This window comes from Pseudophryne corroboree, chromosome 4, assembly GCF_028390025.1.
Source record: "Pseudophryne corroboree isolate aPseCor3 chromosome 4, aPseCor3.hap2, whole genome shotgun sequence".
Taxonomy (NCBI): domain Eukaryota; kingdom Metazoa; phylum Chordata; class Amphibia; order Anura; family Myobatrachidae; genus Pseudophryne; species Pseudophryne corroboree.
This window is the reverse complement of record NC_086447.1, coordinates 298094726-298119366: the sequence shown is the minus strand read 5'-3', so window position 1 is coordinate 298119366 and position 24641 is coordinate 298094726. Positions and strand designations below refer to the sequence as shown.

Sequence of the window (24641 nt, the reverse complement as noted above, 5' to 3'; positions counted from 1 at the left end):
CTATGGACTGATCGGGCAGTGTGTTGAGCATACACACTGCCCGATCCGTCGGGGACTGACGTCATGAACTGGGCGGGCGTGTACACACGCCCGCCCAGTTCAGCTGTCAATCACCGCCGGCTGCCGCAGCATGTTACCGCCCGTACACACACAGCGACGAGCCAATGTATCGGTAGATATATTGGCTGTGCTGCGGGGCCGACGGGATACGTCTGTGAACGACGGAGTTCACAGATGTATCGGCCGTACACACTGGCCGACGGACCCGCGATATATCGGCCAGTGTGTACCCACCTTGACTCCAAACCTCTAGTGTAGTTCCATCTAAAAGCCTTGGTTGAATGAAATTGGTAAGTATGTGGCTACATAGGTAGAAAAGCACTTCAATTATTGCATAGACTAGGGGATGAAGATCCATTAGAGACTCTAAATATTTATAACCTGCTTTAGATAATTCACATGAGAACTGTACCTGATGCCCCTTTCACACCAAGCTTCTGACCCAGGATATTGCCAGGGCAACCCAGGACCTGGCTTGGTGTGAAAGGGTCTACCCGGGTTGTGGGACCCGAGACTTTGACCCTGGTAACGACCAAGGTCAGACCAGCGACTGACCCGGGTAGGCTGCAGTGTAAAAGGCGCCACCCAGGTTAACCGACCTGGGTCACGCTAAAAGGATCAGAGAAGCGAATCAGCTGCGCTTGTTAATGATGTAATCTTCAAATTGTCAGCAGATCAGGCAGCATGAGACATGGGTGCAGTCTTAAAATAGACGACCCGACAATAACCCGGGTCCAGCCTGCAGTATGAGCAACTTCAAACCGTGTTCAGTAACCTAGGTTTTCAGTGTGAAAGGGGTATGACTGTCCTCTGCGAACCCTAAGCAAGCAGGATTTCCTGTTATTTCTTGGCTTGTTAGATTAATTTAAGACTACCCAAAAACACCTGAATTAGATGTGGACCTTTCACACTTCCAAGTGGGCAAGGTACATTGATCCATGATGCAAGCATTTGCACCAAGGTCTACCCACTTCAGTAAACAGCTAGAGATCCCTGCCAGTCTTTGTGTACTGCAGGCATTCCCAACCTCAGTCCTCAAGGCACACTAACAATCCTGGTTTTAGTGATATCCAGGCTTGAACACAGGTGACTTAAGTAGTACCTCAGTTATTTTGACCATCTGTGCTGAAGCCTGGATATCACTAAAACCTGCACTGTTGGTGTGCCTTGAGGACCGCAGTTGGGAATGCCTGGTGTACTGAGATGCGTGGGTTTGTTAATGTGATTGCCCCAGCCATGTTTTCCAAGAGCTACATCATCCAGCCTCCCCCGCCTTATTTATTTCCTAAACTGCCCTTTCAATCTCTTGGTAGCAAAGTAAGAATAGTATGAATATAGCATATTTGTGCTTTTAGGGAAAGAGGAATGGATGCAATAAGGCAACTTAAACAGGTGTACCAGTGTACTCCAAAAGTAATTTGTAAGATATTTTACATTTTGTTTAATTTTTACTGTCCATTCAAAAGGGAGGAAATATGGAAGGAAATATTATCTTTAGCAGTAGCCAAAGCTGCAGCATTAAATGTTACTCATCGAACTTGGGACTCTGTGCCCTTCACCCGAGCAAGATGAAACTGCTCCTTGCCCAGATAGCATTCATACTGTATGTTTGTTAAAGTAACAAAGTTCAGCAATTGATGAACTATTATTCCTTATATTCATGGACTCTTTCTTTGTAGGTTCAAAAATAATATGAAATATTGTCTAAATCTTTTAAAATAAAATAAAAGCCAGCAAATTATAGAACTGTGAGCCTGCCTTGTCATGGGTACATTTATTTCAAGGAATACTGAGATATGTGTACTTGCATAATAAAATTATTTTTTACAATATATTTTGGAAGTCTGCTCTCATGAAAAAACAAAAGGCAAAGTGGAGGCTGCGCTTGGGTTGGTATATAAAACAACAATATGATGTATCTAATAATTACACAATTTATTTGTGGAAAATTAATAAAATAGAATTTTTAAAATAAATACATCATAAGAATGCATGCATCAATGATAAAGGTTAAAAAAACACAAGTGGTACAGTAAATAGATTTTTTGGGTTACCCAATAGCCAGGAATTTGAAGAGGATTTAAAGATGGAAGGTCCGTTCCAAAATTGTTCCCCAATATTGTATAGTCCAGCATAGGCAAGTTAATAGGAGGTGAGCAATGTCCAATATGATGACGCTTTACCGCTAGAGGATGGTATGATCCAAATAAGTGAGTAGTGGATTCCTCATGCAATACGGTAGACACAGTTCATCGGTTCAGCTTGTTAGCAAAAGTCCTCCATGTGTAAATAGATGATCTGGATTGTATAGGGGATGGTCCGGTCCTTCAACAGCAAGTTCCTGGCAGGGGTACCTGTGCACCTGACGCGTTTCGCTGCAATCAACTAGCAGCTTTTTCAAAAAGCTTTGAAAAAGCTGCTAGTTGATTGCAGCGAAACGCGTCAGTTGCACAGGTACCCCTGCCAGGAACTTGCTGTTGAAGGACTGGACCATCCCCTATACAATCCAGATCATCTATTTGCACATGGAGGACTTTTGCTAACAAGCTGAACCGATGAACTGTGTCTACCGTATTTCATGAGGAATCCGCTACTCACTTATTTGGATCATACCATCCTCTAGCGGTAAAGTGTCATCATATTGGACATTGCTCACCTCCTATTACCTTGCCTATGCTGGACTATGCAATATTGGGGAACAATTTTGGAACGGACCTTCCATCTTTAAATCCTCTTCAAATTCCTGGCTATTAGGTTACCCAAAAAATCTATATACTGTACCACTTGTGTTTTTTTAACCTTTATCATTGATGCATGCATTCTTATGATGTATTTATTTTATTAATTTTCCACAAATAAATTGTGTAATTATTAGATACATCATATTGTTGTTATATATACCAACCCAAGCGCGGCCTCCACTTTGCCTTTTGTTTATCTTTTGTGAGAGTTACTCCCCCTTTCTCTTTGAGGCTGCTGCTCGGTACGGGTGGTATTCATGTGACCGCCGGTCAGCTGACCGACAGTCACATGACCTCCTCCGTGAGCCCGACGGCTCACTATCCCGATGGTCGGCATGCCGACCAACAGGGACTATTTCCACTCGTGGGTGTCCACGACACCCATAGAGTGGGAATAGAACCCGTGGCGAGCGCAGGTCGCCACCGAGCCCGCAGCGTGGCGAGCCCGCAAGGGGCTTGCTGCACTCGCCCCTCCCCGCCGGGATCCCGGCGTCGGTATGCTGCCGGGATCCCGGCGTCGGTAAGGTGACCGGCGGTCAGGAAACCGCCGGTCACCAGTACTACACGCCTCGGTACAGCACCCCATACCTAGAGCGCCCGAGTACCCCTTGGTAACCTATTCTTCACCTGCTCTCATGAAAGCCTGGTCCGGCATAACAATGTTAGTATTTATAAGGAGATGTATGATATGTTAAGATTTTGCTTACGTCGTCAGTACTGTTCCGCTTGAGAGTCTGATTCATAACACAAGAGCACCGTATCTGGGGTGAATGTGGGTACATGGGTAGAGAACTTGTTGAAGGATAGAAAACAAAGGGTAGTTATAAATGTTACATATTTCTCTCATGAAGCGGGGAGAAGGTGGTGGGGTTATGGGGACAGCTGTAGCAGCAACTCCATCCGCCCATCATCCAATGGCTGCCAGTTTCCTCCTCTCAGCCTCAAGTATGTCCATATGTATATGTTTGTGTATATGTATGTGTGGGTGTGTGTGCAATGTGTGTATGTATACTATGTAGACAAGTCATTGGACACATGTTCATGACGTTATAAAATGGCTAAAGGGGAACTGATTAAATCATTTGTTGAGGAAATGGCTAACCGAGTTTGAAAAGGGGATCATCAGGCTGCTCAATCGGAGGTATGAGTGTGGAAGCATTGCAGATGTTTGGAAGGTTCCTAAATCCAGTGTGTCTCTTGTCATTAATGCGTGGTAGATGAATGGTCATTGCAATACACCTCACTCCCAAAACTGCAACTCAGAACCAGAGAGTGCTTACCAGGTAGCTGCGAAGGAACAGGGGTTATCCATGCATACCATTGCTCAAGAGTACCAAATGGCCACCAATATGCCGGTTTAAACAAGAACACTTTTTAAGGAGGCCCATGCACTTGGATGATACGGACAAGCAGCTGCTCATAAACCTCTAATCACAAAGAAGAATGCAGGCCAGCACTTACAATGGTGTAAAGAGTGCAAAAACTGGACAATGCAACAATGTTAGTGTTATGGAGTGACAAATTACACTTAACACTTTTCAGATCATATGGAAGTGTTTGGGTTTGGAGATTGCCAGGAGAACTTCTGATACAAGAGTGTACAGTACTTACAGTAAAGCATTGAGGTGGTGGCGTTATGCTGTGGGGCTGTTTCAGCTGGTTTGGCATAGGTCCACTAGTTGTAATGCATGGTCACATTAACTATGAGAAGTATAGAGCTGTTCTTGATAACTCTGTGCTTCCTACATTGTGGCAGTTCTACGGAAACAACTTTTTTTTTTATCTGGACGAAAATGCCACCTGTCATGTTTCCAGGGCAACGCTTAACTGGGGTACAGATAATTTGGTAACCCAGGTGGACTGGCCAGCTCAGAGTTCAGATCTTAACCCCCTTGAGAACCTCTGGGACAAATTGGAGCGACGGGTGTGTTATAGGCTGACTCACTTCTTCAGTGTCGCAGTTGGTCATTCTACTTAAGGCAGAATGTCAAAACATACTGCCTGTTGTCCGGAATTTGTGGACAGCTTGATATGAACTGTAATGACTGCACGTAGTGGACCTATAAAGTACCAACGTTAGTAAAATCTTGATTTTTTTGCTTTCAGTGTCCAATGACTTTTGTCAAAATAGTGTATACAGTATGTGACAGAGGGGAAAATGTATTATAGCGGCATGGATCGTGCCGCTTTAACACTTCCTGCTTCACCTCATTACCGAGATGAAGCTGGAAGGGACATCGACAAGATGTATAAACATCTTGTCTGCTGAAGTTTCGCTCCCCCCTCTGGTGATGCCCCCTGATGCACCGTGCTTCCCTGCCCGGCCTGCTCCACGGCACATTTTAAGGAAAAAAACAAAACCTGCTAACAGAGTTGCACGGGACCTGTCAGCTCACTCACGCCAGGCATCTTCCTCTACGTGGCGTATAGAGGTAAGATGTAGGAGGACACATATGTATGCTACTTTAAATGGAGTACAATTGAGATAAACAGAGCAGTGGATATGGGGATATTAGTTGACAGAAAGCGGAGTAGCAGCTCATTTATTTATTTGTTTATTACCAGTTTCTTATATAGTGCAGCAAATTCCGTTACATCGTTCCATGCAGTGGCCACAAAGTCAAAAGTTGGATAAATGCTTATTTTACAAACATAGCATTACCAATGTACTGTATACATTGGAGAACTGAAATGGCTACAGTAGTAGACAGCTACATTAATAAAGTGATTGAAAGGGTTGCACTACTAAGCTGAGGGGGTTCACTACGATCTGCCGGCGGCCGGCCTCCCGGCGACCAGCATACCAGCGCCGGGAGGCCGGCCGCCGGCTTATCGACAGTGTGGCGAGCGCAAATGAGCCCCTTGCGCACTCGCCACGCTACGACCGCCACACTATTTTATTCTCCCTCCAGGGGGGTCGTGGACCCCCACGAGGGAGAAAAAGTGTCGGTATGCCGGCTGTCGGGCTCCCGGCGCCGGTATGCTGGTCGCCGGGAGCCCGACCGCCGGCATACTGAAGACCACCCAAGCTGAGGTACTGACTGAATACAAGAGATATATTCTAACATATTACTCTCTTGGAGCTGAGTAGTTTGTATTGATTCCGAAGTTACCCATGTAAAAAAAAAAAAAAAGTGCAATATCGATATGACAAAAAAAATACCACCCATGAGATTAATGGAAAAATATGAAGTGTCCACTTAAAATTCAGAGGGCAGTATTCAATTCTTTCCGCCCACTTCCACACGCATTCTGTTTCTGCTGACGGGCGTGGTATTATCATTTCAGCTCGCTACCCCCGGGGTAGTGTGGGCGCCCAACCCTTTACGCAGCTAAACCTGATTACTATAGGTGTGATATGAGCGAAAATGGAGATCACTTTAGAAAGGAGATTGGGTGTGATAAATCATTTGAATAGCGCCCAGAATCTTAAAATTCTTGCCACCAAAAGATTCAATCCCAAACATGCCTCACCACAATAGTGAATACTGGAATTTAAATAAAATACTCTTACTTGAGCCAAAAAAAAATATATGTGAGCTCTTCTGGGCATCTTTCACATTTCTTACAACAACCTTTATCCATAGAACCATATGGCCATGGGAAAAAGTCTTGATCATTCAATATATGTAAAAAATGACACTACCAATAACAAAGAACACTGGAATGATGTTCTGAATGTATCGCCTACCAGAGAGACAGAATTATGCGACACATGAAACATAAAGTTAGTCTCCGTTCTGGACTCCACCCAAAGGATAATGCACTGGTGGCTTCTTATGAATGCCGCTTCTGCTCCGGTAATGTCACTTCTTGTAATCCCAGCTGACTTTTTTTGCCACCCCTTTTGAGAAGCTGCCAGCTACTGCCATGTTCCTTAAACCATTGAGTGGTAAAGGCATGGTTTTGCTTGTTGAATGGCAAACAGCAGTATATACTTCAAGTGCTTGGTTTCCAGCGCATATTTTTTAAATGAATAAAGCATGAACATCAATCCCTCACCACTTATTATAAAATACAGGTTGAGTATTTGATTTCATTTTCTCATTAATAAGTACAGGTTGAGTATCCCATATCCAAATATTCCGAAATACGGAATGTCCCGAAATACAGAATTTTTTTGAGTGAGACTCAAATAGTGAAACCTTTGTTTTCGGATGGCTCAATGTACACAAACTTTGTTTAATACAGAGTTATTAAAAATATTGTATTAAATGACCTTCAGGCTGTGTATAAGGTGTATATGAAACATAAATGAATTGTGTGAATGTACACACACTTTGTTTAATGCACATAGTTATTAAAATATTGACTAAAATTACCTTCATCCTGTGTGTATAAGGTATATATGAAACATAGATGCATTCTGTGCTTAGATTTAGGTCCCATCGCCATGATATCTCATTATGGTATGCAATTATTCCAAAATACGGAAAAATCCGATATCCAAAATACTTCTGGTCCCAAGCATTTTGGATAAGGGATACTCAACCTGTACATCTTTTACTTCTCATAATATAATGGAAAATCTCACATTGGAATCAAATTAGTAGATAGTTTGCTACAAGCAACAATACTTCCTTTAAGGTGGGTATACACTTAGCAATAAATGAAATGATGTTGCTCATTTGACCCTTCCTGAGCAACGCCAATTAATTTATCGATAAGTGTGTATGCCGCTGCCGACAAGTGATACATGGCCCTGCAGGTCATTAACAACCCTCACTGTCGGCCCTGCATTCAGCTAAATTTGTACTTTCATCGGCATGACGTGAAGTCACTGAACGATATGGTTTGTATACTGCAAATCATATCGCACTGCCGCCGACCTCCTCATCCCGGGAGAGTAAACACTAGGTGGCGGTGCTAATAGAGCACATCGCCTAGTGTGTACCCACCTTTAGCAATTAGTCAGCCAGAAGTGGCCAGCTTGGGAAAGTCTTGGGTTTGGGGGTTTGGCTGAGCAGCTAACAGGACCTGGTCACTCCAGAAAGGATTAAATGGAAGAACTTTCCATTTGATTACAGAGAAGATTTTTTTTTTTTTTATATACGTGTGTGTGTGTGTGTGTGTGTGTGTGTGTTATATTTATTTATTTGCAAACAGGTGCAGCACTCCTGGCGATTAGAAATGACGATTTTCACACTGGCATCGCTTTTGGCAACATTTCAGTGCCGTGTATTGAAGTGGCACTTTCGTCAGACTGACAAAAGTGCCACGTCAATACACGGCACTGAAACGTTGAAATATGAACAGAATGGAATAACACTCGCCTATAATTTCTGTGGAGAGACAACAGGTGCAGAAAATCCTTTTTTAGGTCAATTTATTGTAGCTTAAATAGGTGTTTTTGTGTTCACACATGAAAATGTTTTTTAAGTGTTAATGTGAAGGACCTTTTGTCTTTCCTGTTTTGATAACTGTGTAATCTTATCCTGCTATAAGGGATCAATCTCAAACAATTCTTAAATTTAAAAATCTCAAACTTAAACATGGATTTAGTAAAGAATACAGTACAGACATTTCTCTGTTCACTTTACCATTGGTGTGGCATGAATGTTTTTTTTTTTTTTACTCACCCCACCCAGCCTTTTTGATGGTAAAGCCTTGCACCCACTGGCATTACTGGCATGCTTTTGTAGTAAATTCTGGTGTCATCATACTCCCAACCAATGTTACCAGGGGTATTGCATAACCCGCTAGCAGCAATCACATGTGAAATGTGCAGTTTTCACTAGCATTAAAGATCTCTAGTGCAGTGTCAGTGGCCTGACGTGACAGAACTGCCTCAGTTTCATGACATGGAGGAAATCAGATAGATATTAGATGGTATAAGGAGCAAGGTTCTCCAACAGCAAAGGTAATCTGAGAACCAGCAAAGGTAATCTGAGAACCGACAAGGGAGAAAATTGTATTATCGACTTGTTTTACCAAAATCTTATGCTGCACTGTAATTTACAATTCAGTTTAGGTTTTTGATTAGGTTCTTTACTAATTTGTACAGTTTCTGCTTGTTTCTGTGGTATCTAGTGTACTATTTCCCTAATATCTAGACTTCTCCATTCTCTCTCTCTCTTTCTAATACTGTCCCTGCCAGGAGTACATCAGGCGGCAGCTAGAGGAAGAGCAGAGGCAGTTAGAGATCCTGCAGCAGCAATTACTGCAGGAACAAGCCCTGCTTCTGGTAATGATATGTGGCTCACACCAGCATGTGTACTCCATCATGTGTTTGTGCACCACAGCTAGTGTTTGTTATCCATCTTTTTCATGACACATTGCATGACCCTTGCATGCTGACAAACCCTTCATTTACTGTATGATGTATTAATGTTAAGTGAAAAATATGTCTTCTGCAGACGTCCTAATCTGGCTACTGAAGGTCATTGTGGCGCTACGTACAGTAATTTCCTGATTTCCTTATAATGGTATTTTTTATTATGTAGTCTGCTATTGTGACTGCAAGTGAATGGCTCCAACATGTGAACAGACGCTGTGCTGTTGAAGACTCCAAGGGTGCCAGTTAAATTGATCATATGTACTCAGAACTCACTCGTGTAAAGCAAAGTATGTGAGAGAGGATCTGCAGCAGAGCCATCACTCTGCAAATAATGATGTCTCTAGTGAAGTCCTAGTATATTATGCTAGTATTGCTGTATATACTATGTCTTGAGGGCCTGTGCCATCAGTCACACAGCAGGTTACACCCAAGGCTCCAGCAGAGGAATTGGCTTGTGCTATAGATGCATCACTTCCCATAATAATCTGGTAATGTAAGGCTTCCATGTGTTGTGGTTTTCCAGGGATGCCTTTTTTACAACCTAAAATGTTGGAGTCACAACACCTATTTTCCACTAATCTCCTTATAGACTGAACTGTACAGGAAAGGGGGTGTGGGGCTGTAATACAGGTTTTATGTGGTCTGTGGCCTGAATGCTTATATGTGGCTGACCAACCTTTTTTTGCCCACCCTCCGTTTTTTGTAAGAATAATTTGTGTAAATAGAAATAGGTGCTTAGAACATTCTTTGGTTAATCCTGGTTTAAATATGAGATTCTCTGTAAGATGTATCCCTATGAATTTCTCAAGGTGCTTTAGGCTATATTTTGAGGTCCCCAGAGATGTTAGTTTATAAATTATTGATGTAACTGATGCTAGATGTTACCTGTACAACCTTGCATTTATTGGATATACTATGTGCATGACTTCATGAAGTAGACCGAACTATTGGTCAGTAACATGAGAAGATGTTCAGCTGCCATTGGGTGGGTACTGTGACCTTACCTAATTACGTTACTCCTCATAACCGTTCTGTTGCTTTCACCTGGTATTGGCCACATTTTTGTTGTACTATGAATTTTCAATAATTTTGATGTACAGTATGACAGTATCTAATATAGCTTCTCATCCGATTTAGAGCAGCTATCACAGACCATTAACTAACTTCCATGTGCTTCGTCCAAAAGGAGTATAAGCGCAAACAGCTAGAAGAACAAAGACAAGCAGAAAGACTACAAAGACAGCTGCAGCAGGAGCGAGACTACTTGGTTTCTCTTCAGCAGCAACAGCAACAACAGCAGCAGCAGAGGCAGCAGGAGCAGAGACCACCAGATAAGAAGCCACTGTATCATTACAAAGAGGGGCTGAACCCTGCAGAGAAACCAGCATGGGCAAAAGAGGTATAGCCGCTGAGAGATTCTGTTAGGTTTGGGCCAGAGGGTCCACATTTATGAGAAGTCATGAAGTAGTGGTTATGTTTATGATCACTCATACCCCTTTTACACCGCACAAATATCCCGGTATACTGTGGTGTCGATGTGCGGTGTGAAAGGGGTAAGTCCCGGATTCCCAGGTCATCTGACCAGGTATTTCAACCCGGGAATAAAGCAGGGTTATTCCCGGGTCAGGTGCAGTGTGAACGGGTTGCTGGGTCCATGCGACCTGGGACCTGTTCACAATATAGGCAGAGGCAGCGTTAGAGGGACAGGCGGCGCTTGGAGATGATCTGATTTCCAGGCACCACCTCCATACACGTCGCCGCTGACGTCACCAACCCGGCAATTTGCGGGTTGGTGCCGCCAGTCTGAAAGGGGTCTCAACTGGTTGCACCCAGGAAGGACCCGTGCACAAGTCCCGGCTGTGACCTGGTATAGCGATGTGAAAGCCATATAAGTAACCTAATGCAACATGCAGAACATGTGTAATGTACTTGTAAAGGTTATTCTTATTTATACACTTAAAACATGATGTTTATTACGAGGCATGTGGTGTGCTCCATTTCATGTAGCAGACTTTTATTGTGTCAAGATTTATTAAGAATTCTTTTTCAGATTAGAGTTTTGTGTCATGAGCAATTTATTGTTTTATATTGACAGTAGCATTATGTTCTTCAGTTTTAAAGCTCAAGATTTGTGCTTAATGTTTTATTAATTGTAAACCCATAATATTCATATTTCCATTCTTTATGTGAAGTCAGCTGAGGCTGTTGGTTATTGCCTGAATAATAGTCATAGTAAGGCATTTTATTCACTTTTCTTCTGTTTATTACATAATCATGAACTATGGTAAACTTGCAAATTCTTTCAATGTAAAATTGCAGATATTTGTAATGTTGCATAATCTATATGTACTATGCCCACAATACACTACAATTTTATGCAACATCTGTTAACGCTGACCACATTTATATCAAACTGTGTTATATATTGCAGTACATAAACACCATGTGATATATTGTTATTTTAGGAGGATTAAATGGAGACATACTGTAAAAGTAAAAACTTTCGACAGAGTTCAGTGGTTTCAACCTCCACAACTGTTATACCAGTAGGTTATCGCAGTATAAACACATTATAAACATTCCTTGTGCATTATAAGGTGGTACATTCCATCATAGTACCAATGTTTTGCAGTACCCACATTAATGATTTCTTACTATAATGCACCTGATTTAAATCAGCCAAATGCTACATAGCATAGAAGAGCCTGAATGTGTGGGGTCCATTCATTACATACTGGGGATATGCTGTGTAAGACTCTCTCATTTATTTTCTGGTTAAAACGAAAACCAAATAGGAGTTACAAGAAAGCATTACCAAGAATGACACGGCTGAAGAAAATGAGCCTACAAATATGTTTTGTGTCGATACCATACAGGAATGTGACGTGTATGCTCCATTAATAATCTAATTTGTCATTGTGAGTTTTTGATGTTGTGTTGTAATAGTATAATTTTGTGTGATCCCACTCCCAGGTTCAACAACGATCTCTTAGTAATTCGCCTGTTCTTCCAGCTAAGCAGCAGCACACTTCTGTTACCGAGCAGCAGGTGCCCCTGGTAACCAAAGATGCATCATCTAGTTGGCAGCCCTCAACTAGGCCAAATTCTCAGAACCTGCAATCATCAGGTCGTGTGAAAATGGACAACTTAGCTCCACCCATGATATTGCCTTCAATTCAGATTTCCAAATCAGGGCCCTGGTCACAAGCAACACAGAATGAAGTGCAATCTCTAGATGATGAAGTGAGATTCTTACTCCAAGTGAACTCACAAGGGAATGAACCAGGGAGGAAATCATTAACATCCCTTAAAGGGTCCCGCTCCCAAGGATGTAGTCCAGCCAGGGACACGGGATATTCCAAGGTCATGAGAGGTTTAACTTCTTTACCAAAATTTACATGCATGAACCATTTAACATGCAACTGTGAAGGACATAATAGGCACAGGGGAGATGGTTATCCTTGTGTATAAGTGTTGCTTCACTAGAGAAGAGGTCATGCATGAATAGTGTATGTCTGGGGAGTCTTTGCCTTCTACAAGACAGATTAAAATTTCATACCTGCTCTTAGAAGCATGTATTAACCCCAGATAATAACTGGTTGTGGTGGCTGTAGTCTAAACAAAATCCCTACTGTAATCTGTAGCATCAAATCCTAACAGCTCTCTTGGATGGGCTTCTTACTTTACTGTGTCTGTCTTCTATCCGTTACTAACAGCTGTCTAAAGTCCCCTATTTGGTGTGTTTGCCAGCATTGCCCTCTGCATCACCAGCTTCAAGCTTGTTTCTCATTGTTTAACTGTTGTGATGTTATTTCTGGCATTCATACGAGGGTAATCCAGAAAGTAAAGACCGTTTAGCTGTAAAAAGTACAATGTACCTTTTTGTCTTTTTGTCTATTTCTCCACATAATCCCCTCCTTCATTGAAGCATTTATCATATCTGTTCACGAGCTTTAGAATCCGTTTGTTGTACTCTGCTGCCTCTGGGGGATGGGTATGAAATCCTGTCAATTAGAATTCCGACCATCGGGATCCCGACACTAAGCTTCCACCTAGTGCCTAACCCAAACCCTCATACTCACCTCGGCAAGCGTTGGCATTCTCAGCGTCGGGATTCCGATATCGTGATTTTGACCATCGGGATCCTGACCGCATACCGCCTCCAGTCCATTAAACTAGTATTTGACTGCAAGTTTCAGTATATCATCACTTACAAAACATTGTCTGCCCATGAACTCTTTGAGCTTAGTGAAAAGGAAAAAAAGTGCTTTGAGCACGATATGGACTATAAGGTGGATGATCAAAAACCTCCCACCTAAAACTGTGATGGGCTCCTGGTTGATCTTCATCAAGCACGTTTGTTTGTCCATTATTAAACATTTCACATGACTTTCTCGCATCTAAGAATTGAATTTCACTCCTCAGTTCAGTCAGAAGGATTTTGTATTGTAGGGTTCATTTTAACAAACCACCACATCACCAAAAACAACCATTGCAACAGACCACCACTCACAGAGCACTTAGAAAACAGGTTAGGTAGACTGCCCAACCGTGATTTGGGGAGGGAGAAAGATCTGCATGGCAGGAATGATCAAACTGTCTTTACTTTCTGGATTAGCCTTGTATATTTTGGCAGTATTTGATATTACATTTTTTAGGCTTGTTATTCTGATTATTGCATTGATATTACAATCAGTTTGCAGCAAGAAAGTAGATTCCCATTTGTTTTTTTAAAAGGGAAGGCAACAGTTGTTTATATATCTTTTGCACTTAATTTATTTTGTATTACTCTGGTTTGCATCACCTTTTACATGGTAAATGCAACTTTATGATCTTTTAATGACACTGTATAGGTATAAATAGACTATATTGAGTTTTAAGTGTGCACTGTAATTCTAGCATTTAATCTTACGGTACCACTGTCACACCATTCTTGGTTTAAACTGGGTGCATTTACTACTGTTCTCTCCTGGAGTAAATCGGGCGCATTACTACTGTTCTCTCCTGGAGTATAAACCGGGCACACATTATTAATGTTCTCTCCTGGAGTAAACCGGGCGCATTACTACTGTTCTCTCCTGGAGTAAACCGGGCGCATTATTTCTATTCTCTCCTGGAGTAAACAGAGTGCATTACTATTGGTCTCTCCTGGAGTAAACCGGGTGCATTTGGTACTGTTCTCTCCTGGGGAGAACCAGGTGCATTTATTACTGTTCCATCCTTGAGTAAACTGGGCAAATATGCTACCTTTTCCAAGCTGCTCTCATCTTTTATTTGCTTAGCTTGCAGAGCTATCCATATCATGCCTTTTCTTGGGCCACATTTTATGAATGCTATTTAGATTTTCATCCAACTTTGCATAAGCTGTTCACCTAATCATAGCCAATGATGGCCCTTAATTGTTCTAGTGATCACTAGTACTCAAAACAGTTGCCAAGAAAGTTATTACAGGTTGAGTATCCCTTATCCAAAATTCAAAATCACACATTTTAGGTACCCCTACTGAGATAATGACACATATATGTATATTGTATATCTATATAATATATCTATATATACACATACTATATAATATATATGTCATTATCTCAGTAGGGGATCCACAAATGTGGGATTTTGGATAAGGGATACTCAACCTGTATTTCTATGAATAGCTGTTTAACACAAGGCCAGTACATTCTCAAAGTGACATCTGAACCAGTGCCATTGAAATCTTTTATCTTGCAACTGACAAACATTATCTAAATTTTAGGTTGTTTTAATGTAGTATGCAGTAAGGTCAGCACATAACGTTTAGGCATGGTGCCAATAATAGTTGTATTTGCGGGAAAAGGGCTGGCTGAGAGATGTCTGTGCCTTTATTACCAATAGTAACTTCCCACTAAATACTTATTTTTCAGTGTTGAATTATATAAGGACTTCTCATTAAGTAGTCAGCAATAGTATCGCAAAATGCTGTTTAGCCTGTATAAACCTATCGCATTGGCTCTTTGGTACCATGTCATGGGCAATAAAGTGATTGCCTCGCTATGCCTTTCAGGATCAGTAAAGGCCAGTGTGTGAGCTCCCAATAAAATATATGCCCATGTATGGAAGTCCAATAGTGATGTAGCCAGTGTAGCTATAAGCACTTGGTTTTACCTTTCTTTTTGGGTAAATAAATGAGCAGATGATCTTTTCACACCCACCGTTCACCCTGCACATTCTAGGACTGTTTCTTGTAATGAAGTGCTATTTTGTAGTAAGGGTATTTCATGCAAATCTATAATTTACGTAACATTTGTAAGCCTATATTATGTTATTTAAATTCTGATTAAATATGCAATTTTAGAACTCCAGTTACAGAGCAATCTCAAAAAAAAAAAAAAACCTGCAAAAACTGAAAATTGTTATTTGACTGTATTATACTGCCATGATTAATACTTAGTAGTGTATGTCTATTCACAGTAATCTAATATTTCTGAATGTAAATTATTGGTGGTGGAATCCTAATTAACAATAACTCTTTCTCAAATCATATTTGTTGTGTGCAATACTCTTAAGCCTTTCTTTTAGAAATCCAGTGTGCGTTTCTCCATTTCTTGTCTATGATTGTAGAAGCATGTTTCAGGCATTACAATGAAAGCTCTGTTAGATGGGATCAGTTTGCATGGCCAGCATTACAGTTGCGCTACTGTGTTTTCCAGGAATGAAACTGTGCAGGTACTCACAGGTGTTGTAATCAATACTTCTGCAGTTCAGTCATAAGCTCACGTAGACCCAGCTGTCACTTAAGCAGAGCAACACAAATCTCCATGACTTAGGGGTTTGGGCCAATCTGGTCACCAGTCCGTGTACGGTATTCCCTATTTTTAAATTGTCCTCAGTCTTCCCTTTTCTGCAACAGTCTAATAGTGAGAACAAAACAGATATCCCATGCGATCCACACTAGAAAATGCTGATCAAATGCGATGATCACCAATAACTAAAAAGTCAAACACTAAAAATAAACAATATACAAGCGCTTTTCCAGAAGGATAAGGTAGGCTAAAGTGCATGTGCAAGTGCTGTATGTGTTGGCTTTCTAAAGTTACTAATGTCAAACACCATAGTCCAGAAAAATAAAGTAAAAATAAATAAAAAGTGTATGTATGTATATATATATATATATATATATATATGTGTGTGTGTGTATGTATGTATATATATATATATATATATATATATATAATAGTGTGTGTGGTATGTATATATGTGTATATATACACATATATACAGTACAGTCAAAAGTTTGGACACACCTTCTCATTCAATGTTTTTATTTATTTTAATTATTTTCTACATTGTAGATTAATACTGAAGACATCAAAACTGTGAAAGAACATATGGAATTATGTTGTAAACAAAAAAGTGTGAAACAAATCAAAATATGTTTTATATTTTAGATTCCTCAAAGTAGCCCCCTTTTGCTTTGATGACAGCTTTGCACACATGGTATTCTCTCAATCCGCTTCATGAGGTAGTCTCCTGAATGGTTGTCCAACAGTCTTGAAGAAGTTCCCAGAGGTGCTGAGCACTTATTAGCTGCTTTTCCTTCACTCTGCGTTCCAACTCATCCCAAACCATCTCAATTGGGTTTAGGCCGGGTGATTGTGGGCAGGACTTGTGCCCAGTGTTCTGTTATAGCCTTTTCTATATACATTTAAAGTATAAAATCGGTTTAGTACATATAAGGGATGTCTATCCAGTTCAAGGGTTTCTCCCCAGTGTACAAAAAAATAGATCAAATACCCAGAAATCCGTGGAAATGATTACAATTTGCCATGCGTTCCACATTGTCTTGCTTTTGACCACACAATCTCTCCCAAAATATAACATGTTTTAGATAGCAATTACCCGTTCTCAACCTTTTTCGTACACCTCCATCTGATTGGAATTGCAGTTTAACCTGAGATAGTTGACATTCATGTGCATTTGCTACACAGATAATTCCATGTGGTTTTCAACCATTTTCTGTAAACTGAGGCTAAAAACATTTGACTGAAATGTTCTTCAAAGCGATTATGGACAGGAAGTGTGTACTGGGAAATATGCCCTTAAAATAACTGCTTCATTTTAGATACTTTCTCTTACGTCCTAGAGGATGCTGGGGACTCCGTAAGGACCATGGGGATAGACTGGCTCCGCAGGAGACATGGGCACTTTAAGAAAGACTTTAGATCTGGTGTGCACTGGCTCCTCCCTCTATGCCCCTCCTCCAGACCTCAGTTTGATACTGTGCCCAGTGGAGACTGGGTGCTTTTCAGAGAGCTCTCCTGAGCTTTCTGACAGAAAGTATATTTGTTAGGTTTTTTATTTTCAGGGAGCCTGCTGGTAACAGACTCCCTGCATCGAGGGACTGAGGGGAGAGAAGCAGACCTACTTCTGTGAGTTTCAAGGCTCTGCTTCTTAGGCTACTGGACACCATTATCTCCAGAGGTAGTCAGAACACAGGTCTCACCCTGGAGTTCGTCCCGGAGCCGCGCCGCCGTCCTCCTCACAGAGCCGGAAGATAGAAGCCGGGTGAGTATGAGAAGAAAAGAAGACTTCAGAGGCGGCAGAAGACTTCATGATCTTCACTGAGGTAACGCACAGCAGTGCAGCTGTGCGCCATTGCTCCCACACACCTCACACACGGCATGCACTGTAAGGGCGCAGGGGGGGCGCCCTGGGCAGCAATATAAACCTCATTTCTGGCAAAAGAGATATATATACAGCTAGGCACTGTATATATAAAGAGCCCCCGCCAGTTTTTATTATATTTAAGCGGGACAGAAGGCCGCCGCTGAGGGGGCGGGGCTTCTCCCTCAGCACTCACCAGCGCCATTTTCTCCACAGCACAGCTGAGAGGAAGCTCCCTGGACTCTCCCCTGCTTATCCACGGTGAAAGGGGGTTTCAGAGAAGAGGGGGGGGGGGCACATAATTGGCAGCAAATAATAGTATTACAGCGCTACTGGGTAAACACATTGTGTGTTTTTCCTGGGGTATTAGCGCTGGGTGTGTGCTGGCATACTCTCTCTCTGTCTCTCCAAAGGGCCTTGTGGGGGAACTGTCTTCAGATAAGAGGATTCCCTGAGTGTGTGGTGTGTCGGTACGTGTGTGTCGACATGTCTGAGGTAAAAGGCTCTTCTAAGGAGGAGATGGAGCAAATGTGTGTGTGTGGTGTCTCCGTCGACAACGCCGACACCTGACTGGATATGTGGAATTAAGTGCTGAGGTAAATTTATTGCACAAAAGATTAGAGAACAGACAGGGAATCTACCCATGTCTGTCCCTATGTCGCAGGGACCTTCAGAGTCTCAAAACGCCCACTATCCAAAATAATAGACACTGATACCGACACGGAGTCTGACTCCAGTGTCGACTACGATGATGCAAAGTTACAGCCAAAACTGGCAGAAAAGTATTCAATATATGATTATTGTAATAAAAGATGTTTTGCATATCACTGATGACCCATCTGTCCCTGACACGAGGGTACACATGTTTAAGGGGAAGAAAGCTGAGATAACATTTCCCCCCTCTCATGAACCAAATGAATTGTGTGAAAGAAGAGCGGGAATCTCCAGACAAGAAACTGCAGTTTCCCAAAAGAATTCTCATGGCGTATCCTTTCCCTGCTAGGGCCAGGATACGATGGGAATCCTCTTATAGGGTGGACAAGGCGTTGACACGTTTACCCAAAAGGTAGCGCTGACATACCAAGATACAGCTACCCTCATGGATCCTGCAGATAGCATGCAGAAAAGTACTTTGAGGTCCATTTACACACATTCTGGTACACTACTCAGACCGGCGATTGTGTCGGCAGGGGTTTATAGCGCTGTAGCAGCGTGGACAGATACTTTATCAGCGGAGATTGAAACCCTAGATAAGGATACCATGTTATTGACCCTAGGATATATAAAAGATGCTGTCTTATATATAAGACATGCTCAAAGAGACATTGGTCTACTGGGTTCTAGAGTCAACGCTATGTCGATTTCTGCTAGACGTGTCCTGTGGAACATGCAATGGACAGGTGATGCCGACTAAAAGAGGCATATGGAGGTTTTACCTTACAAGGGTGAGGAATTGTGTGGAGAAGGGCTCTCGGACATGGTCTCCACAGCTATAGCTGGTAAATCTGATCTTTTGCCTTATATTCCCTCACAGCCTAAGAAAGCACGACATTATCAAATGCAGTCCTTTCGGTCGCAGAAAAACAAGAAAGTACGAGGACCGTCCTTTCTTACCAGAGGTAAGGGCACAGCTAGTTCCCAGGAACAGAAGTCCTCCCCGGCCTCTACTAAATCCACCGCATGACTCTGGGGCTCCGCTAAGGGAGTCCGCCCCAGTGGGAGCACGTCTTCGACTCTTCAGCCACATCTGGATCCCTGGGCAACAGAAATTGTTTCTCAGGGTTACAAGCTGGAATTCGAAGAGGTGCCTCCTCGCCGGTTTTCCTTATCGGCCCTACCGGTTTCTCCCCCAGAATGGGAGATAATATTAAATACAATTCACACATTGTATCTCCAACAGGTGGTGCTCAAGGTTCCCCTCCTTCAACAAGGAAGGAGATATTACTCAACCTTGGCTGTAGTCCCGAAACCGGACGGTTCGGTCAGACCTATTTTAAAATTAAAATCTCTGAACCTATACTTGAAAAGGTTCAAATTCAAGGTGGAATCGCTCGGAGCGATCATCGCCAGCCTGGAAGGGGGGGATTTTATGGTGTATCTAGACATAACGGCTGCATACCTTCATGTTCCCCTTTATCCACCCCATCAGGCGTACCTGAGAATTACGGTATAGTATTGTCATTACCAATTTCAGGGTAATAAGCTGAAATGATGGTGCTCCTACGCAAGCAAGGAGTCACAATTATCCCATACTTGGACGATCTCCTAATAAGGGCGAGATCAAAAGAGCAGTTGTTGAACAGCATGTCACTTTCGCTGAAGGTGTCACAGCAACTCGGCTGGATTCTCAATATCCCGAAGTCACAGTTGGTGACTCATCTGCCCTTCTTGGGTATGATTCTGAATACGGACCAGAAATGGGTTTATCTTCCGATAGAGAAGGCCCAGGAACTAATGACTCTGGTAAAAAACCTATTAAAGCCAAAACAGGTGTCAGTGCATCACTGCACTTGGGTCCTGGGAAAGATGGTGGCATCTTACGGGGCCATTCCCTTCGGCAGGTTCCATGCGAGGACTTTCCAATGGGATCTACGGAACAAGTGGTCCGGATCACATCTACAGATGCATCAGTTAATCACCCTGTCCCCTAGGGCCAGGGTGTCTCTCCTATGGTGGCTGCAGAGTGCTCACCTTCTGCAGGGTCGCAGGTTCGCCATCCAGGACGGGATTCTGGTAGTCACGGACGCGAGACTCCGAGGTGGGGGAGCAGTCACACAGGGAAGAAACTTCCAAGGTCTTTGGGTCAAGTCAAAAAACTTGTATTCAAATCAACATCCTGGAGCTGAGGGCCATATACAACGCCCTTCGGCAAGCGGAAACATTGCTTCGCGACCTACCGGTTCTGATCCAGTCACACAACATCACCGCAGTGGCTCATGTAAACCGCCAAGGCGGCACAAAGAGCAGAGTGGAAATGGCAGAAGCCACCAGGATTCTCCGCTGGGCGGAAAATCATGTAAGCGCATTTTCAGCAGTTCATTCCTGGAGTGGACAACTGAGAAGCAGACTTCCTCAGCAAACACGACCTGCATCCAAGAGAGGACTTCTTTAGGAAGCCTTCGCACAGATTGCAAGTCAGTGGGAACTGCCACAGATAGACATGATGGCGTCCCGCCTCAACAAGAAGCTACAGAGGTATTGCACCAGGTCAAGAGACCCTCAGGCAGTAGCTGTAGATGCCCTAGTGACACAGTTGGTGTTCCAGTCGGTCTATGTATTTCCCCCTCTTCCTATCATACCCAAGGTGTTGAGAATGGTAGGAGGGAGAGGAATGAGAACAATCCTCATTGTTCCAGATTGGCCACGAAGGACCTGGTATCCGGATCTGCAGGAAATGCTCACAGAAGATCCGTAGCCTCTTCCTCTAAGACAGGACCGGTTGCAACAGGGGCCATGTCTATTCCAAGACTTACCGCGGCTGCGTTGGACGTCATGGCGGTTGAACGCCGGATCCTAGCGGATGAGGTCATTCCTACGCTAATAAAGGCTAGGAAGGACATGACATCTGAACATTATCACCGTATATGGCAAAAATATGTTTCTTGGTGTGAGGCCAGGAATGCTCCTACGGAAGAATTCCATCTGGGCCGTTTCCTTCACTTCCTGCAAACTGGAGTTAATTTTGGCCTAAAATTAGGATCTATTAAGGTTCAGATTTCGGCCTTATCCATTTTCTTTCAAAAGGAATTGGCCTCTCTCCCTGAAGTACAAACTTTTGTGAAGGGAGTACTGCATATTCAGCCTCCTTTTGTACCTCCGGTGACGCCTTGGGACCTTAACGTGGTGTTAAGTTTCCTTAAGTCACATTGGTTTGAACCACTTAAAACGGTGGAGTTGAAAAATCTCACTTGGAAGGTGGTCATGTTATTAGCCTTGGCTTCGGCTAGGCGAGTGTCTGAATTAGCGGCTTTATCACATAAAAGCCCCTATCTGGTTTTCCATATGGATAGAGCGGAATTGCGGACCCGTCCTCAATTCCTGCCAAAAGTGGTTTCATCCTTTCATATGAACTATTGTGGTGCCTGTGGCTACTACTGACTTGGAGGATCCAGAGTCCCTTGATGTGGTCAGGGCTTTGAAAATTTACGTGGCCAGATCGGCTACAGTCAGAAAAACAGAAGCACTGAGTGTCATGTATGCAACCAACAAGATTGGTGCCCCTGCTTCAAAGTAGACTATTGCTCGCTGGATCTGTGACACGATTCAGCAGGCGCATTCTACGCCGGGATTGCCGTTACCTAAATCGGTCAAGGCCCATTCCACTAGGAAGGTGGGCTCTTCTTGAGCGGCTGCCCGAGGTGTCTCGGCATTACAACTGTGTCGAGCTGCTACTTGGTCGGGGTCAAACACCTTTGCAAAGTTCTATAAGTTTGATACCCTGGCTGAGGAGGACCTCCTGTTTGCTCAATCGGTGCTGCAGAGTCATCCGCACTCTCCCGCCCGTTTGGGAGCTTTGGTATAATCCCCATGGTCCTTACGGAGTCCCCAGCATCCTCTAGGACGTAAAAGAAAATAAGATTTTAAACCTACCGTAAATCTTTTTCTCGTAGTCCGTAGAGGATGCTGGGTGCCCGTCCCAAGTGCGGACTACTTCTGCAAGACCTGTATATAGTTATTGCTTAAATAAGGGTTATGTTATAGTCTCATCGGTCTTGGACTGATGCTATGTTTCATACTGTTAACTGGATAGTATATCACAAGTTATACGGTGTGATTGGTGTGGCTGGTATGAATTTTGCCCTTGGATTAACAAAAATCCCTTCCTCGTACTGTCTATCTCCTCTGGGCACAGTTTCTCTAACTGAGGTCTGGAGGAGGGGAATAGAGGGAGGAGCCAGTGCACACCAGATCTAAAGTCTTTCTTAAAGTGCCCATGTCTCCTGCAGAGCCCGTCTATCCCCATGGTCCTTACGGAGTCCCCAGCATCCTCTACGGACTACGAGAAAAAGATTTACCGGTAGGTTTAAAATCTTATTTTCAGTTCTAATAAGTTGGCAAAATAAATATATATATTGTTTATACTATATATTATATATATATATATATATATATATATAATACAGTTGTGCTCATAAGTTTACATACCCTAGCAGAATTTGTGATTTTCTGGCCATTTGTCAGAGAATATGAATGATAACTCAAACTTTTCTTTCACTCATGGTTAGTGGTTGGGTGAAGCCATTTATTATCAAACAACTGTGTTTACTCTTTTTAAATCATAATGACAACAAACTACCCAAATGACCCTGATCAAAAGTTTGCATACCCCAGTTCTTAATACCGTGTATTGCCCCCTTTAACATCAATGACAGCTTGAAGTCTTTTGTGGTAGTTGTGGATGAGGCTCTTTATTTTCTCAGATGGTAAAGCTGCCCATTCTTCCTGTAAATTCTTGGGCTGTCTTGCATGAACTGCACGTTTGAGATCTCCCCAGAGTGGTTCAATGATATTGAGGTCAGAACCTTCACTTTATTCTGCTGTAGCCAATGACAGGTCGACTTGGCCTTGTGTTTTGGATCATTGTTATGTTGGAACGTCCAAGTACGTCCCATGCGCAGCTTCCGGGCTGATGAGTGCAAATTTTCCTCCAGTATTTTCTGATAACATGCTGCATTTATCTTGCCATCAATTTTGACCAAGTTTCCAGTGACTTTGTAGCTCACACATCCCCAAAACATTAGCGATCCACCTCCGTGTTTCACAGTAGGAATGGTGTACCTTTCATCATAGGCCTTGTTGACTCCTCTCCAAATGTAACGTTTATGGTTGTGGCCAAAAAGTTCAATTTTGGTCTCATCACTCCAAATGACTTTGTTCCAGAAGTTTTGAGGCTTGTCTCTGTGCTGTTTGGAGTATTGTAAGCAGGATGCTTTCTGGCATTTGCGTAGTAATGGCTTTCTTCTGGCGACTCGACCATGCAGCGCATTTTTCTTCAAATGCCTCCTTATTGTGCATCTTGAAACAACCACACCACTTTTTTTCAGCGAGTCCTGTATTTCAGCTGAAGTTATTTGTGGATTTTTCTTTGCATCCCGAACAATTTTCCTGGCAGTTGTGGCTGAAATTTTTGTTGGTCTACCTGACCGTGATTTGGTTTCCACAGAATCCCTCATTTTCCACTTCTTAATTAGAGTTTGAACACTGCTGATTGGCATTCTCAATTGCTTGGATATCTTTTTATATCCCTTTCCTGTTTTATACAGTTCAATTAGCTTTTCCCGCAGATCCTTTGACAATTCTTTTGCTTTCCCCATGACTCAGAATCCAGACACGTCAGTGCAGCACTGGATGAAAGATGCAAGGGTCTTTCAGAAGTCCAGAAACTCACTGACTTTTTTTGCACACACACTGGTTACAAGCAAACAGATCACAGGTGAGGATTGTTACCTTTAGTAGCCATTCAAACCCGTTTGTATCAACTTGTGTGCATGTTATCAGGCCAAAATCTCCAGGGTATGTAAACTTTTGATCAGGGTCATTTGGGTAGTTTCTGTTGTCATTATGATTTAAAAAGAGCAAACACAGTTGTTTGACAATAAATGGCTGCACCCAACCACTAACCATGAGTGAAAGAAAAGTTTGTAAGTTATCATTCATATTCTCTGACAAATGGCCAGAAAATCACAAATTCTGCTAGGGTATGTAAACTTATGAGTACAACTGTGTGTGTGTGTGTATATATATATATATATATAAATATATATATATATATATATATATATATATATATATATATGTGTGTGTATATATATATAATGGTAGATGCTCAATTAGCTTAGTGATATCATTCAGGTGCTCGAAAGGGAGGGGTATTTCTGAGCAAAAAAAAAAAAGGCATTTTGTTTCCCCCAGCACCCTGAATG

The 24641-nt window shown here is 42.5% G+C and overlaps 1 protein-coding gene across 20 annotated transcripts in view; it reads left to right on the top strand.

The window, feature by feature from the left end:
• Positions 1 to 24641, top strand: part of TNIK (TRAF2 and NCK interacting kinase) — a 659967-nt gene that overhangs the window by 557856 nt on the left and 77470 nt on the right. For 13 of the 20 annotated variants that reach the window (XM_063916233.1, XM_063916232.1, XM_063916236.1 and 10 more), the window contains exons 14-16: positions 8899 to 8985; positions 10265 to 10477; positions 12052 to 12441. In XM_063916233.1, the coding sequence (XP_063772303.1) occupies positions 8899 to 8985; positions 10265 to 10477; positions 12052 to 12441 (690 nt within the window). The remainder of the gene's footprint in view (positions 1 to 8898; positions 8986 to 10264; positions 10478 to 12051; positions 12442 to 24641) is intronic. The other 7 variants (XM_063916246.1, XM_063916245.1, XM_063916249.1 and 4 more) reach the window with 3 other exon arrangements.